A 17,838-nucleotide genomic window follows, 5' to 3' on the forward strand; every position below is an offset into this window, starting at 1 on the left:
CCCCCGCATTGCAGGCGGATTCTTTACCAGCTGAGCCACAAGAGAGGCCCAAGAACAGTGGAGTGGGTAGCCTAGCCCTTCTCCAGGGGATCTTTTGGACAGGAATCAAACCAGGGTCTCCCACATTGCAGGCAGATTCTTTACCAACTGAGCTATCAGGGAACGGTTCTATGAAAACCTACAAGACCTTCTAGAACTAACACTCCCCAAAAAATGTCCTTTTCATTATAGGGCACTGGAATACAAAAGTAGGGAGTCAAGAGATTACCTGGAGTAACAGGCAAATTTAGCCCTGGAGAACAAAATGAAGCAGGGCAAAGGCTAAGAGAGTTTTGCCGAGAGAACGCACTGGTCATAGCAAACACCCTCTTCCAACAACACAAGAGAAGACTCTACACATGGACATCACCAGATGGTCAATACTGAAATCAGACTGATTATATTCTTTGCAGCCAAAGATAGAGAAGTTCTATACAATCAGCAAAACAAGATGGGGAGCTGACTGGCTCAGATCATGAACTTCTTATTGCCAAATTTAGACTTAAAGGAAGTAGGGAAAACCACTAGACCATTCAGGTATGACCTAAATTAAACCCCTTATAATTATACAGTGGAAGTGACAAATAGGTTCAAGGGATTAGATCTGATATTCAGAGTCCCTGAAGAACTATGGCCGGAGGTTCATGACATTGTACAGGAGGCAGGGATCAAGACCATCCCCAAGAAAAAGAAATGCAAAAAGGCAAAATGGTTGTCTGAGGAGGCCTTACAATAGCTGTGAAAACGAGAAGCAAAAGGCAAAGGAGAAAAGGAAAGATATACCCAGTTCCAAAGAATAGCAAGGAGAGAAAAGAAAGCCCTCCTCCGTGATCAATGCAAAGAAATAGAGGAAAACAATAGAATGGGAAGGACTAGAGATCTCTTCGAGATCTTTCTCTTTGAGAAAATCAGAGATACCAAGGGAACATTTCATGCAAAGATGGGCACAATAAAGGACAGAAATGGTATGACCCTAACAGAAGCACGAGATATTAACAGGTGGCAACAACACACATAAGAACTCTACAGAAAAGATCTTCATGACCCAGATAACCATGATGGTGTGATCACCCACCTGGAGCCAGACATCCTGGAATGCGAAGTCAAGTGGGCCTGAGAAAGCATCACTGCGAACAAAGCTAGTGGAGGTGATGGAATTCCAGTTGAGCTATTTCAAATCCTGAAAGATGATGCTGTGAAAGTGCTGCACTCAATATGCCAGCAAATTTGGAACTCTACAGTGGCCATAGGACTGGAAAAGGTCACTTTTCATTCCAATCTCAAAGAAAGAAAATGTCAAAGCATGTTCAAACTACCGCACAATTGCACTCATCTCACAGGCTACCAAAGTAATGCTCAAAATTCTCCAAGCCAGGCTTCAACAGTACATGAACTATGGACTTCCAGATGTTCAAGCCGGATTTAGAAAAGGCAGAGGAACCAGAGATTAAATTGCCAACAGCCGCTGGATCATCGAAAAAGCAGAGTTCCAGAAAAACATCTACATCTGCTTTATTGACTATGCCACAGTCGTTGACTGTATGAATCACAACAAACTGTGGAAAATTCTTCAAGAGATGGGAATACCAGACCACCTTACCTGCCTCCTGAGAAATCTGTATGCAGATCAAGAAGCAAAAGTTAGAACTGAACATGGGACAACAGTTCAGTTTAGTCGCTCAGTTGTGTCCAACTCTTTGCGACCCCATGGACTGCAGCACAATAGGCTTCCCTGACCATCACCAACTCCAAGAGCTTACACAAACTCATGTCCATCGAGTCAGTGATGCCATCTAACCATCTCATCCTCTGTCATCCCCTTCTCCTCCTGCCTTCATTCTTTCCCAGCCATCAGGGTCTTATCAAGTGAGTCAGATCTTCACATCAGGTTGCCAAAGTATTGCAGTTTCAGCTTCAGCATCAGTCCATCCAATGAATATCAGGACTGATTTCCTTCAGGATGGACTGATTTGATTTCCATACTGTCAAAGGGATTCTCAGGAGTCTTCTCCAACACCACAGTTCAAAAGCATCAATTCTTTGGCGCTTAACTTTCTTTATAGTCCAACTCTCACATCCATACAAGACTACTAGAAAAACCATAACTTTGACTAGATGGACCTTTGTTGGCAAAGTAATGTTTCTGCTTTTTAATATGTTGTCTAAGTTGGTCATAGCTTTTCTTCCAATGAGCAAGCATCTTTTAATTTCATGGCTGCAGTCACCATCTGCAGTGATTTTGGAAACCAAAAAAAAATAAAGTCTTTCACTGTTTTCATTGTTTCCCCATCTATTTGCCATGAAGTGATGGGACCAGATGCCATGATCTGTTTTCTGAATGTTGAGTTTTAAGCCAACTTTTTCACTGTTTTTGGACTGTGTTGGTGGAGAAGGCTCTTGAGAGTCCCTCAGACTGCAAGTAGATCAAACCAGTCAATCCTCAAGGAAATCAGTTGTGAAGATTCATCCAAAGTACTGATGCTGAAGCTGAAGCTCCAATACTTTGGGCACCTGATGCCAAGAGCTGACTCATTGGAAAAGACCCTGATGGCTGGGAAAGATTGAAGGCAGGAGGAGAAAGGGACGACAGAGGATGAGATGGTTGGACGGCATCACCGACTAGATGGACATGAGTTTGAGCAGCCTTCTGAAGTTGGTGAAGGACAGGGAAGCCAATGTATTGCAGTCCATGGGGTTGCAAAGTGTTGGACACGACTGAGCAACAGAACTGAAGTTACCTGAAATGTTGTTCTCTCAGATACCTACGTGGCTTGGTCACTTAGTTCTTTAAGGTCTCTGCTGAAATGCAACCTCCCTAAGGAGGCTTTCTCCAACCATCTTTAGCTAAAATAACAATGCCACACGAACATTCCCTGACAGCCTTACTCTGCTCTTCTCCATGGCACTCATTATATTGACATATGGATATGTTTGCTGCCTGTCTCCCCTCACCAAAGCAGAAGCTTCATGCAGGCAGGAACTGTTTCTGTGTACTGCTGACATCCTGGCACCAGTGTCTGGCAGAGTAAGTATTTAAATTTTATTTTACTGTGTTTGCATCAAAACTTTTCAAACTTTGCTAGTAGTGCCTGTATAGTGGGAAGTTAAACAGGGACTCAAGGCTTCTAGAAATGTATATTCTCCAGCTTTCATGGATTGGCACTAGAGACTCCCAACAAGTAGTTCCACTTTAGGTCTACGTTCCATTTCACTAGGATCTGAAGTAAGAGGAGGGGAATCCAGTCACTAAAATCTCTTCCACTACACTGACCATCAGCACTGAACTCCTTCCTCTCCATCTCACCTCAAGGTCCTCTTTTCTCACAGGAAAGTCAGGGGTCCCTGTAATACTGTGCCATAACTTGCACACAAGGTTTTGGGGTTGTAGTCAACCCAGGCTTACTACATTTCAGTCTTAGAACCAGCCCACACCAAATCTCTTCAGAGTGCAGGTGATAACCAGAAAAGAAAGCCTTCTCAATCACAGACTTGAATCTTATAGAAGCTTTTATTTCAGTGATTAAAAGATGCAGTAAATGGAAACTATACTGATTGACATTAAGCATGCACCTCTACTGATGCTGCTGTTAGTTTCTGACTGGCCCTAATCTTAATTTTTTTTATTTGGGAACATCGTTATTTTGGACCCTGATATACAGGGTAAGTTAATTTCTTCCTTGTGGCAATTTAGTATGAAAATTATGTTCACTGGCTAGATACCTTTAACTAAAGGCTGCTAGACTCTCAGGCAACTTGTACTACTTTGAGACCATACTTTAGATAAATAAGTGAATCACAGACTAAAGGAGGGAGATAATCTAGAAAGCTGAAATGTAGTGTATGAATATTCCATACATTTTTTCCAGTACTGAGAGTCAAACACTAGATAAGGAGGCAAACACTAGATAAGGAGGCCTATAGTGAAGAACCAAATTACTCTTCCCCCACCGTTGCCCTTTCTGAGACATGCAAAGATGTTTACTGATCTCAAAAATCTGAAATAAATCCACACAAATAACAGATTACCTATCCCTGGTGGCTCAGTCAGTAAAGAATCCACCTGGAATGTGGAAGACCTGGGTTCGATCCCTGGGTTGGAAAGATCCCCAGGAGAAGCCAATGGCAACCCACTCCAGTATTCTCGCCTGGAGAATCCCCATGGACACAGAAGCCTGGTGGGCTGCAGTCCATGGGGTTGCAAAGAGTCAGACATGACTGAAAAACTAAAAGCACACACACGTGGTCCCACTACCAAATTATAGATCACATCAATATAAATATACATTGGGAACAAGGAGTTCAACTGGCTATATATAATACTGCACAGTAATTTAAGTTCCGGCAAGCTGCAGATTACCCAATAATTAAAGAAACACCCTTTATAAGGTAGCACTTCCACTACCACCCCTGCCCAGCTTTAATGAGATACAATTCGCATAAACACTGTTTAAGATGTACAACATGTTGATTTGATGCCCTTATACATTGCAAAAAGATTACCACCAGTCTTAGCTAACACATGCATCATGTTACATAATTACCATTTCTTTTTTTGTAGAGAAAAAACTGAAAATCTACTCTCATCTAAGCAACTTTCAAGCATATAATACAGTATTATCAACTATAATCACCATGCTGTACATGAACTTATTCAGTTTACAGCTTGAAGTTTACGCTCTCCTATCAACATCTCCCCTTTTCCACCACTCCCTAGCCCCTCATATCCACCATTCTAGTATGTTTCTATCCATTTCGCTTTTTCAGATCGCATATATGTAAGTGATATATACATAATTTCTCTTTGACTTATTTCACTTAGCATAATGCCTTCTAGGTCCTTCCATATATGCTGCAAATAGTTTAAGATGTCCTTTCTCACGGCTAAACAATATTCCATTATGCATATAAACTACATCTTCTTTATCCATTCATCCATTGACAGATACTTAGGTTACTTCCACATCTTGGCTATTATGAATAACGTACTATTTTTCTAATATAATTTGGGCTGGGTATAATAAAAAAGCATTTAATTAACCTTAACTTTTATAACCCTAATACAATTTTTTCTGATTTTAAGTTGTAATTTAGTATCATCACATTTTTAAAGTTACATGTCAACATTTAAAAATCTTCAAATTATTAAAACTTGAAAAAAGTATGTGTTATGCATAGGACAGATATCTTAAATTATTTTTAAAATGCTTACTAAACATCTTTGTGCAAAACATAAATACAAAATAAGATTACTTATAAATTAACATAATATTGTAAATCAATTATACTTCAATTTAAAATAAATTAAGATCACTTGTGCTCTCCAGAAACTTACAATCCAGTTGGAAAAATAAACCAAGTGTGAAAAACTACACTACAAACAGTACTGTTCATCAAAAACAATGAACTCAATGAATAACAGTGTTCATCAAAAACAATTATAGTAAATAAAGAATGACTCAGAGCACGATTTCAACAGAAGCTAAGGTTTGGGTAATATTCTGATAGGCAGAGACAGGGCAAGAGAGCATTCCAAGAGAGGAAAGTCTCTGATATTAAACCAAGGAGTTTTTGAACTTCATCCTTTAACCAACAGTGAACCCTAAATGACTTCCAAGCAGTGGGTTTATAAGGAAGGCTCTTTGGAGGCATTAACAAAATAGGGTTGAAAGCGTGAGAAATGAGAGAGCTGGAAAAAATACAGGTACAAATTGTTGGGTTAACCAAAAAGTTTGTTTGAGTTTTTCCATGACATCTTAACCACACACCTGATTGAATATCTGTCTCATTGTTTTCCATTATTAGTACACAGCAAAAAGAGGATAAGTTTTCACTCAGGGTGCTCAAAGACAATTTATTATATTTCATAAGTCCAGTAATTCTACCTATTTCACCTTTTTATGAGCAGTGATAACTCACAAAATTTTCATTTATATTAACATACTAGCATCTTTGAACATAATGTTTTTCTCTCACATACAATATGTCCCCTTAATCCTTTTCATACGCTGCCTATTGATATATCTTTTTCACAGAAAGTGTTCATATATTTAAAATAATCAATGACCTGAAAATTAAGATAAGATTAATTTAGAATTACAGCATTCTAAAGTATCATTCTGTGGTTCACAGAGACTTTTATAGTCACAGTTAAGTAGTATATTAAAGGAATAATTCTAGGCTCTCTGATACAGTACAAAACACAATTTATCTCCTACAACCCCCATGTCAATCATAAATCATAATGTGCTTTAAACAGCAGCTTCATCTTCAAAGCTGAAATCAGTCCTTTTACAATACCCTTGGCAGAAATACATCAACTGCTCCATCAAGTAACTCGCATCTCCAGCACCTCAATCTAACAGACATACCAAAACTTTTTGGAGTCCCCTTTTTTGGTTCCAAAATATATGAATGATCTCTGTTGTAAATTCAAGTAGTTTAAAACTCCTAAGTAGAATCACTAAGTAGAGAAAGCAAATTTACACCAACACGTTACAATGAAAATGAGTCACACCCTCACACTAAAAATGAAATCAAAAGCAAAATGACTATCGACAGAAACTCTTAGTTATCAACACATCTAAAAAGCACTCTACTACACTTCTCAAATTTGAAGTCAGGAAAGAATTTTGAAGAGATATGACTGTAACACTCAGATCCCAAACAGCTACATACGGTATACAACAGTCACTATAAGAGGTACATAAAAGCTCACTAGCAGACCCACAAAATACACACGTTATTCTTAGAGATTTTATTTTACTGTTTTCATAGCCTCATGTCTAATCAACACTTTCCAGGCAGCTATTCTTTTAGACATTAAAATAAATAAATAAATAAACAGCCAGACTATTAAATGCACGTTCCTCCCACAAGGCTAGTTTTCTCTTTTTAAAAATGCATTCCTCCTAAGTGAATTTAACTTACTAAAAGAGCCCTAACAAAATTTTAAGAAAGCAAATTGTATTATATCCTCACATCTTTTTGAGCATGTTTTTCCATGTCTCTAAATGCCCTCAAGCTGCTTTTAAGACCTCAAATTCCATAAAACCCTTCTTCAGATCTTCAAAATTCTCTTTATTCTGTAAAATTACTTGCATATACAATGTCTCCAAAATCAAAGCTTTCATGTTCTCATGCAAACATTTTAAACCCATTCACTCTAAATTACATAGGAACGACTGATAGCTACTCAATTTAGCTACAGGTATTTTCACTTTAAAAGAAGTTTGTTAACTTAACTTACATAGGTTTAACTTACATAGTTTAAGTTTAGAAATTTAAAAAATCAAAACAAACACTGGAGTCTGGCACCTGTTTCCCCATTCACCCAGTTATAAACTTTAAAATCATCTCATCCGATACTTGATTTCTAAAGTGACGGTGATGTCAAGAGTTCAAAGCTAACCATAAGTCAACTTACAGTACCATGGAGCCTCCTCGAACGTATTCCTGAATTTCCTTTCACATACTTCTGAACCCATACACTCTGTACAACCTAAATTTTTGCACAATCTTAATGATAGTGGCCCCGGCAATCTATGAGCACCATTGGAATTTGAAGGAAAGGGGTATGACCAGTTTTACGTTGACCAGGACTGCCGTAGATTTGTTTAGTATCTAAGTCCAAAAGCAAAACAAAACACACACAAAAAACCCTGATATTCTCAATATTCACAATATCCCTAAGACAGTCAAGGAACATTTTTGTTTCTTTTACAGATAAATAAAGTAGTCTACAGGCTTCTGGTCTATTCTTCCTTCATATTAAGTTTATGCTGTGTACTGCACTTAGTCACTGTCATGTCTGACAGTGACCCCATGGACTGCAGCCCACCAGGCTTTTCTGTCCATGGGGATTCTCCAGGCAAGAATATTAAGAATGGGTTGCCATGCCCTCCTCCAGGGGATTTTCCCAACCTAGGGATCACACCCACATCTCCTGCATTGCAGGTGGATTCTTTACCAACTGAGCCACCTGGGAAGCCCAAGAATACTAATGTGGGTAGCCTTTCCCTTCCCCAGGTGATCTTCCCAACCCAGGAATCGAACCGGGGTCTCCAGCATTGCCAGATGATTCTCTACCAACTGAGCTATGAGGGAAGCCCATATTAAGTTTCAGTTTAGTTCAGCCACTCAGTCGAGTCAGACTCTTAGCGACCCCATGAATTACAGCACGCCAGGCCTCCCTGTCCATCACCAACTCCCGGAGTTCACTGAGACTCACATCCATCGAGTCAGTGATGCCATCCAGCCATCTCATCCTCTGTCATCCCCTTCTCCTCCTACTCCCAATCCTTCCCAGCATCAGAGTCTTTTCCAATGAGTCAACTCTTCACATGAGGTGGCCAAAGTACTGGAGTTTCAGCTTTAGCATCATTCCCTCCAAAGAACACCCAGGACTGATCTCCTTTAGAATGGACTGGTTGGATCTCCTTGCAGTCCAAGGGACTCTCAAGAGTCTTCTCCAACACCACAGTTCAAAAGCATCAATTCTTCGGCGCTCAGCTTTCTTCACAGTCCAACTCTCATATCCATACATGACCAATGGAAAAACCACAGCCTTGACTAGACAGACCTTTGTTGGCAAAGTAATGTCTCTGTTTTTGAATATGCTATCTAAGTTGGTCATAACTTTCCTTCCAAGGAGTAAGCGTCTTTTAATTTCACGGCTGCAATCACCTAAAATTAAGTTGTGTTAGTCGCTCAGTCCTGTCTGACTCTCTGTGACTCAATGAACTACAGTCTGCCAGGCTCTACTGTCCATGGAATCCTCCAGGCAAGAATAGTGGAGTGGGTAGCCATTCCCTCCTCCAGGGGATCTTCCTGACCCAGGGATCCAATCCAAGTCTCCTGCATTGCAGGCAGATTCTTCACCGTCTAAGCCACCAGGCGTTGGGTGATAAAATTAAGTTAGGCCTGTCCTTTATGAAGTTAAGGAAAGTTGTATTTCAGGCTTTACAGTTTGTTAGAGTGAAATTATGAACTAAAGTTAAGAAGGCAATTTAAAATTCACCTAATTTTTTTATATGCCTTAAAAATAATATATACAAACAAAAAAAGAAATTACTCAAGTGGTATACATGATGTAAATGAATTAGTATCTCATTTAAGAACCAGATGATATGCAATACATAAAAACATGCAATCAAGCACCAGACAGAAGTGTCACATTGCTGTTTTGTGACAACAAAACAACACAAAGCCCTGTTTTGTTCTGAGACGTATTTAAAAATTAACCAAAACTTAATGGCAAACACTATAATTTAAAACCTAATTATTACAGTCATATAAAAGATACCAGAAATACCTAAATCTCATCATTACTTTTACCAGGGCTGTGTGTGAGGATAGTCAAAGCATAGACAGGCATTCAAATAGTCACACAGATGTGACAGTTTTAACTAATTTGATTAAACCCAGTATTTCACATGTATCTAACAAAGCTAAGATCGAAACCTATTTCCACCTGGTAAAAATCAGCTTTCAAGGCATAACAACTTCACTCTGACATACACTAGCACCGCCTTCTCTTGGGAAGGTGGGGGAAAATTTTTATACTCTATTCTGTTGCTTATAAACAGACCTGTAGCAGCGTTCAAGGAAAATAAGGAAACCCACCAGCTATTTTTTAAGTTATTCTTTCAACCACTCACTAATTAGATATAAGAAATAAAAAAGCACGATTCACAGAAAGCAAAAACAGAACACTGGTTCAAGCGCTTCCCAAATCTTATTACTTCCAGGTGCGAATACCAAGAGGCGAGCGGAGAGATTGAGTCCCACTTCCGCTCCTACTAACCCCTCTATAACTCTCTACAGAAGAGTCCAAGAGCTGCAGAGAAAATAACTGACCTGAAAGTGGAGAGATGTTAGGGTAAGGCGAGGAATTGGGTTACCAGACCTTCAGTATTAAAAAAAAAAAAAAAAAAAAACTCTGGCTGTAGTTGTAGAAATGTTATCACCGCATGTCAAGTCTGGCACTGACTGGGTAAAGCCCAACAGGCTTTCCCCAACTTCAAAACAATGGTCTTTAAAGCAAGGTAGGACTAGGAACACAACAGCGGCCAGATTCCTAGTTGTGGAAAGTTTAACCAAATTTGTTCCTCGGCGAAAGGGGGAAGAGAGAGGAAGGAAAATCTGGGCTCGGCCGAAGGAGCGCGTGGGGTCCGCACTGTGCGCGGCCGCCGGCCCAACGCAGGGAGGTGCAGGGATTTGGGGCAGCAGCGACGGCATCCCCCCCGGAGCCCTGGCCAAAGGACGTGTCCAGATCCGGGGGTTCGCGCAACCAAGGAGGTGGAACAAGGAGGGCGAAGACGAGTGGGTCTGGTGCGAAGGGGCAGGGGTCCCAGGCTCTGGGTGGAAGTTGGGGGCGGGATGGTGCCGGGAAGCCGGGAGGAAGAGGCGAGAGGCTCTACTTACCCGACTGTACCAGATGCTGAGGCGAGCTGGGGCCAGTACGGCGAAGAAAGTCCTCTGGGGGTCGGACTGAACGTGGAAAGGCGCCTCGGCCGGGCTCCCCAAAGGGCAGAGCAGCCTCTTGGGCCAGCCGCTCAGGAAATACATGGTCCGCGCGGAGCCTCAGACGCCGCGGCGCCAGGCGGCCCCCGGCCCCGTCCGTCACACTCAGCGGCCCAGGGTCGGACGCCCGTCTCCCACACCGCCACCGGCCGAGTCGGCGGCGGCGCCGGTGGCAGCTCCGGGCATCTGCCCTCTGGCCGGGCCGGGCCAGGCCGACACAACGCTAAGTGACGAAGGCACCCCAGCGCAGACGGGGCCCAGTGTGGGGGTAGGAGGGGGAGGGAGAGTCTGGATGGAGAGGGGGCGGGAGGAGCTGGAAGTCCCGCCCCGGCCCTGGCCCCGCCCCTTCCTCGGGCCGCACTGGCGTCACCACGCAGCGCCGCGTGTGTCTTGCCTGTGAGGGCTGCTGCGCGCGTGCGTACTGGAGATAATTTTCACTCCCCTCTGCTGTCTGAAACTCCGCCTTGGGCTTCAGCTCAACACGCATGCGCCTAGCCCTGCTCTGGCTCCTCTGCGCCTCACAGTTGCTAAGTAGGCTGTATAGTCAAGGCTAGCAGGCAGGACTAATGCCTGAGACTCGGCGACAAGTGGGCCGAGCCGGCAAGACGCAGCTACTCGGAGACTAGTAGCTGGGACCGCCCCTTGTCTGGCCAAATTTAACTTTCCTTCCCTGATTGGTGAAGTCTCTGGTGGGGGTGGGTCCGGAGCTGCATCGTCTGGGTCGCGGGGCACGTGCAGGGGAGGGCGACTCACGTGACGTTTGGTGCTCCAATTCCTGTCCTGGCCTGTGGGCCGCGGTCTCTGTGCAGGGTTGTGGGGTCCCTTGTCCAGTGAACCCTTGTTGTATGCCAAGGTCTGCAGTGAAAGCTGGTGGTGAAGTCCCTGCCCTCATGGAGTTTACACGCTAGAGGGGGCCTTTATTTCAATTCATAAATAAACCACTTGCCGTGAAAGTGCCTTAATCCTGTTCTCTATCCTAAAGGAATCCTAAATATAGTGTATATTTTTTAATTCGGTTTGCAATCTTGTGTGCATTTACCAGCCATAATGTTAGACAAGGCAAGGCTTTCTCTTTTGCACTCTCAGTAGAGTATGTGATTTAATTTTGGAACTGGAACCGACTGTAGCGATTCTGTAGTTCGATGTTTAACTTTTTGGACCCCAGGGATCACCTTAACAATAAGAGTTTATTTAAGCGTTGACCCTGGGATTACCTCTGAAAAGAAGGATGCAGGAGTGGCGAGGGAATGTTGAGTAGGGGAAAGGGGTTCTGGATTAAAAGACTTTCCTCTCATTATCTGTGTCTTTGTACGGTCTGAAATTTTCCCTGTGTTTCAATTAAAAGTTTTTTTTTAAGAGCCCAAGTTTTTGTTTTTTTTTTTTAAGTTAACTCACATGAATAAATAAACAGCAAGAAAGGAAACTAACTTAATCCATATCAGATGTAGTATTGTAGCTGGTACTCATAGCAAAATATGTAACTTTCCATAATTTTCCTAAACATTCACTGCATTCCCCAGAAGGTGATCAAAGAATCCAGGATTCCTCAAAGCAAAGTTTAAACTGCCTCACCACTCACCAGCCTCTTGTGGCCAGACTGTGTCTCCTTCCTGGTGTTTTTTTCCCGACAAACAGCATAGCAGTCTGGAACATATTAAATAGTAAGGATAGTAAACTGAAAATATTTGTCAAAGGAAGATTTGGATGAAACCCTGATCCAACTAAACTGCACCATTAGACAAATAAAGAGGCCCAGCGCAGTTTCTTGACTTGCTAATATAAAATTGTAGAAAAATAACAGTTGCATCATACAGTCATCTAACATTCTCAGATTCAGTTATGCATTTGGCAGAGAGAGAGAGGAAATTAAAGTTAAGTTACAGGGCACCAGTTCCACTTGAAAATTTCCTGAGGGTGTATTTCTCCCAGCTCTCCTTCAGAGGGTCTTTGTTCTCACGTGCCTCCAAAATGTCAGCATTTAACTGCACTCACACACAGTTTAAAGAATTTGTAAGTACTTTTCATTGCACTCAGTTTTAACTTTACTAGCTGATTTATAATCTAATTTCCCTAACACACTCCTTTGTAGCATTTAAGGTTTGAAAATATTTTCAAATGCATGACTTGATTTGTTCTGTAGCCAGTCTTCAAGGTAGGTAATATTGGTGTGATGTTAACAGGACCAGAGTGGTGGACATGCCTAAAGTCACCAGTTCTGAAAAGAACTGGTCTTCCTTCTACAGATCTATTGATTTCTAGATTGAACTGACCTGTGGTAGTTGCTCCAGGCAGTGAGATCCTGTAGACCTTTCTCCCTGTCCAGGGAGAAGTAAAATATCTGACTCTCTCCACAACCCCTTACTTAAGAGTCCCCCCCTCCATTGTGATAGAAACCCTATGAATGGGATTTTCAAACTTTCAGATATCATAGTCTAACATTAATCTGTAAAATACACTAGCAATTCCTATGCTCTGGATATACCTTCTCTTCCATTCTGCACATCACCGTCACTTTCAAGTCAAACTTATTGAACTCTATTCTGAGCTAAGACTAAAGTGTAAGGGAAATCTAATAGGTACAAGGTTTCATGTATCAAACTAATGGACTCTTTTTAATTACAAGCAATAGTGTTGGGGCACAGGAACAGAGGTACATTTATAAATTGTTGCTGGAAGAATAGTTGGTGAAATTTTTCTAAAGAGTAGCTGGTGTGCTGTGTGCTTAGTCGCTCAGCTGTGTCCTACTCTGCAACCCCATGGACTGTAGCCTGCCAGGCTTCTCTGTCCATTAAGATTCTCCAGTCAAGAACACTGGAGTGTGTTGTCATACCTTTCTCCAGAGGATCTTCCCAAACCAGGGATAGAGCCCAGGTCTCCCACATAGCAGGCAGATTCTTTATGGTCTGAGCCACCAGGGAAGCTCAAAGAGTAGCTGGTATTACATTTTTAAAAAGAGAGAGAGAGCTTAAAGATATGTTACCTTTGGAACCAACAATTTCTTTTCCTTTAGTGATTTTTTTAAGAAATAAACACTAGTATGCACAGAGTTTAGCTTTAAGAATGTACCCCACGAAGATAGCTAAGAGGAAATAATCTAAATGTCCTTCAAAAGACATTAGTTATAGTCCTTCCTTACAATTAAATATTTTGCAAAAATAAAAGTTCTGGGGAAGAAAATTTAATCACATAGAAGTATATTCAGTATATATTATGAAGTAATAAAAGTGAAGAGGAACTAAAAAGCCTCTTGATGAAGGTGAAAGAGGAGAGTGAAAAAGTTGGCTTAAAACTCAACATTCAGAAAACGAAGATCATGGCATCTGGTCCCATCACTTCATGGGAAATAGATGGGGAAACAGTGGAAACACTGTCAGACTTTATTTTTTTGGGCTCCAAAATCACTACAGGTGGTGACTGCAGCCGTGAAATTAAAAGATGCTTACTCCTTGGAAGGAAAGTTATGACCAACCTAGACAGCATATTCAAAAGCAGAGACATTACTTTGCCAACAAAGGTCCATCTAGTCAAGGCTATAGTTTTTCCAGTCGTCATGTACAGCTGTGAGAGTTGGACTGTGAAGAAAGCTGAGTGCTGAAGAATTGATGCTTTTAAACTGTGGTGTTGGAGAAGACTCTTGAGAGTCCCTTGGACTGCAAGGAGATCCAACCAGTCCATTCTAAAGGAGATCAGTCCTGGGTGTTCTTTGGAAGGAATGATGCTAAAGCTGAAACTCCAGTACTTTGGCCACCTCATGTGAAGAGTTGACTCATTGGAAAAGACTCTAATGCTGGGAGGGATTGGGGGCAAGAGGAGAAGGGGACAACAGAGGATAAGATGGCATCACTGACTCAATGGACTTGAGTCTCAGTGAACTCCGGGAGTTGGTGATGGACAGGGAGGCCTGGCGTGCTGCGATTCATGGGGTCGCAAAGAGTCGGACATGACTGAGCGACAGAACTGAACTGAATGAAAGCACAAAAAAGGTGGTATGTAAAATATCCCGTGTTCATGAAAAAAAAAAGTATAAAAATGCCTAGGAGAAAATGGAAGAAAATTCACTAAAATATTGGTGTTTTAAAGGACAGAAATGAAAAAATAAATAAATAAAGGACAGAAATGGTATGGACCTAACAGAAGCAGAAGATATTAAGAAGAGATGGTAAGAATACACAGAAGAACTGTACAAAAAAGATCTTCATGACCCAGATAATCACGATGGTGTGATCACTGACCTAGAGCCAGACATCCTAGAATGTGAAGTCAAGTAGGCCTTAGAAAGCATCACTAAGAACAAAGCTAGTGGAAGTGATGGAATTGCGGTTGAGCTATTCCAAATCCTGAAAGACGATGCTGTGAAAGTGCTTCACTCAATATGCCAGCAAATTTGGAAAACTCAGCAGTGGCCGCAGGACTGGAAAAGGTCAGTTTTCATTCCAATCCCAAAGAAAGGCAATGCCAGAGAATGCTCAAACTACTACACAAGTGCACTCATCTCACACACTAGTAAAGTAATGCTCAAAATTCTCCAAGCCAGGCTTCAGCAGTATGTAAACCGTGAACTTCCTGATGTTCATGCTGGTTTTAGAAAAGGCAGAGGAACCAGAGATCAAATTGCCAACATCTTCTGGATCATGGAAAAAGCAAGAGAGTTTCAGAAAAACATCTATTTCTGCTTTATTGACTATGCCAAAGCCTTTGACTGTGTGGATCACAATAAACTGTGGAAAATTCTGAAAGAGATGGGAATACCAGACCACCTGACCTGCCTCTTGAGAAATCTGTATGCAGGTCAGGAAGCAACAGTTAGAACTGGACATGGAACAACAGACTGGTTCCAAATAAGAAAAGGAGTACGTCAAGGCTATATATTGTCACTCTGCTTATTTAACTTATATGCAGAGTACATCATGAGAAACACTGGACTGGAAGAAACACAAGCTGGAATCAAGATTGCTGGGAGAAATATCAATAACCTCAGATATGCAGATGACACCACTCTTATGGCAGAAAGTGAAGAGGAACTAAAAAGCTTCTTGATGAAAGTGAAAGAGGAGAGTGAAAAAGTTGGCTTAAAGCTCAACATTCAGAAAACAAAGATCACGGCATCCGGTCCCATCACTTCATGGGAAATAGATGGGGAAACAGTGGAAACAGTGTCAGACTTTATTTTTTGGGGCTCCAAAATCACTACAGGTGGTGACTGCAGCCATGAAATTAAAAGATGCTTACTCCTTGGAAGGAAAGTTATGACCAACCTAGATAGCATATTCAAAAGCAGAGACATTACTTTGCCAACAAAGGTCTGTCTAGTCAAGGCTATGGTTTTTCCAGTGGTCATGTATGGATGTGAGAGTTGGACTGTGAAGAAGGCTGAGCGCTGAAGAATTGATGGTTTTGAACTGTGGTGTTGGAGAAGACTCTTGAGAGTCCCTTGGACTGCAAGGAGATCCAACCAGTCCATTCTGAAGATCAGCCCTGGGATTTCTTTGGAAGGAATGATGCTAAAGCTGAAACTCCAGTACTTTGGCCACTTCATGCGAAGAGTTGACTCATTGGAAAAGATTCTGATGCTGGGAGGGATTGTGGACAGGAGGAGAAGGGGAAGACAGAGGATGAGATGGCTGGATGGCATCACTGACTCGATGGACGTGAGTCTGAGTGAACTCCAGGAGTTGGTGATGGACAGGGAGGCCTGGCGTGCTGCGATTCATGGGGTCGCAAAGAGTCAGACACGACTGGGCGACTGATCGGATCTGATCTGATCTGATGGGTGCTTTTTTGTGTTCTTTGGGAGGGTTTTTTGTGTTTTCCAAATTGTCTATAATGAATACATGTTACTTTTGTAATGAAAAAAAATTCCATAAGACAAAGTTACTAATGATTGATAATGCCCCACTTTTCTGCTTTAAATGAGGCCTACAGTGCAGGCAAATCAAAGAGAGGAATGTAGTAATGTGGAGCTTCAGGCACTGTTGCAAGACTGGAGAGAGAAGGATTAGGAGGAAAAGCACTCTGAGTCATCAAACTAAAAGTAAGCTCTCTGCCCTTCACACATTCACAGACTTCTTTCTTTCTTTCCTTATTTTGGAGGCTAATTACTTTACAATATTGTATTGGTTTTGTCATACATTGACATGAATCTGCCACGGGTGTACATGTGTTCCCCATCCTGAACCCCCTCCCACCTCCTTCCCATCCCATCTCTCTGGGTCATCCCAGTTCACCAGCCCCAAGCACCCTGTATCATGCATGGAACCCTGGACTGCAATCCGTTTCACATATGATAATATATGTGTTTCAATGCCATTCTCCCAAACCATCCCACTCTCGCCCTCTCCCACAGAGTCCAAAAGACTTCTTATGACGGTACAAACTGACTGGATTCTGATTCTGCACACACCACTTCCAACTTGGGGGGACCTCTATAAGAGCCTATCACAATATTCACTGAATATGATACTGCTTTAGTTTTGGATTGTTTAATATGCTTTAAACATTCAACTTTATGATATTTTTGTATTGCTTTTTTGTATTTTTTGTATGATGCTTTTGTATTTATATTTGCTAATGTATTTGCTTCTGGGATGGATTCTTGATTAGCATTTATGCCCTCCTGAAGATTGATAATATCTCAGCTGAAATAATACGATGTCTGGGTTGTGCTTCAAGATAATCTAGGGGTGAGTGGAGAAGGTGGAAGTATGTATGAAACAAAGTTGGCCATGAGTTGATTATATTCAAAGCTAAGTGATGGCTACTAGGGAACTCAACATGTTATTCACTCAACTTTTCCATATGGTTGAAAATTTTATTTAAAAAGTACAAACATTTAAATTTTTTTTAAATTTCAGTAAATGAAAATGTGATTAACCAGTCTACCTTGTCCAAAGTCCTCTTCATGGTAAATAGTGCTAAATTTTACTAAGAATCATTTAATTAACCATAAAGCCAGAATGGCTTATTATTAATAACCCTTAATGGATGAAAATGAGACTCTCCAAGCTAGGCTTCAACAATGCATGAACCGAGAATTTCCAGATGTTCAAGCTGGATTTGAAAATTGCAGAGGAACCAGAGGTCAAATTGCCATCATCTGTTGGATCATAGAAAAAGCAAGAGATTCCAGAAAAATATCTACTTCTGCATCATTGACAGTGTAGATCACAACAAACTGTGGAAAATTCTTAAAAAGATGGGAATACCAGACCACCTTACCTGCCTCCTGAGAAACCTGTATGCAGGTCAAGAAGCAACAGTTAGAACCAGACATGGAACAAC

General features: G+C 41.5%; 1 protein-coding gene across 4 annotated transcripts in view; it reads right to left on the reverse strand.

Annotated features, from left to right (window-relative positions):
- Nucleotides 1–12,204, reverse strand: part of RIC1 (RIC1 homolog, RAB6A GEF complex partner 1) — a 151,616-nt gene extending 139,412 nt beyond the window's left edge. For 3 of the 4 annotated variants that reach the window (XM_061425348.1, XM_061425347.1, XM_061425346.1), the window contains exons 1-2: nucleotides 12,140–12,203; nucleotides 10,462–11,415 (exon numbers count right to left, since the gene is read on the reverse strand). In XM_061425348.1, the coding sequence (XP_061281332.1) occupies nucleotides 10,462–10,605 (144 nt within the window). In that variant the 5' untranslated portion in view covers nucleotides 10,606–11,415; nucleotides 12,140–12,203. Of the gene's footprint in view, nucleotides 1–10,461; nucleotides 11,416–12,139 lie in introns of all 4 variants that reach the window. The other variant, XM_061425350.1, reaches the window with a different exon arrangement.
- Nucleotides 12,205–17,838: the final 5,634 nt, after the last annotated feature.

This window comes from Bos javanicus, chromosome 8 (assembly GCF_032452875.1).
Source record: "Bos javanicus breed banteng chromosome 8, ARS-OSU_banteng_1.0, whole genome shotgun sequence".
NCBI lineage: Eukaryota > Metazoa > Chordata > Mammalia > Artiodactyla > Bovidae > Bos > Bos javanicus.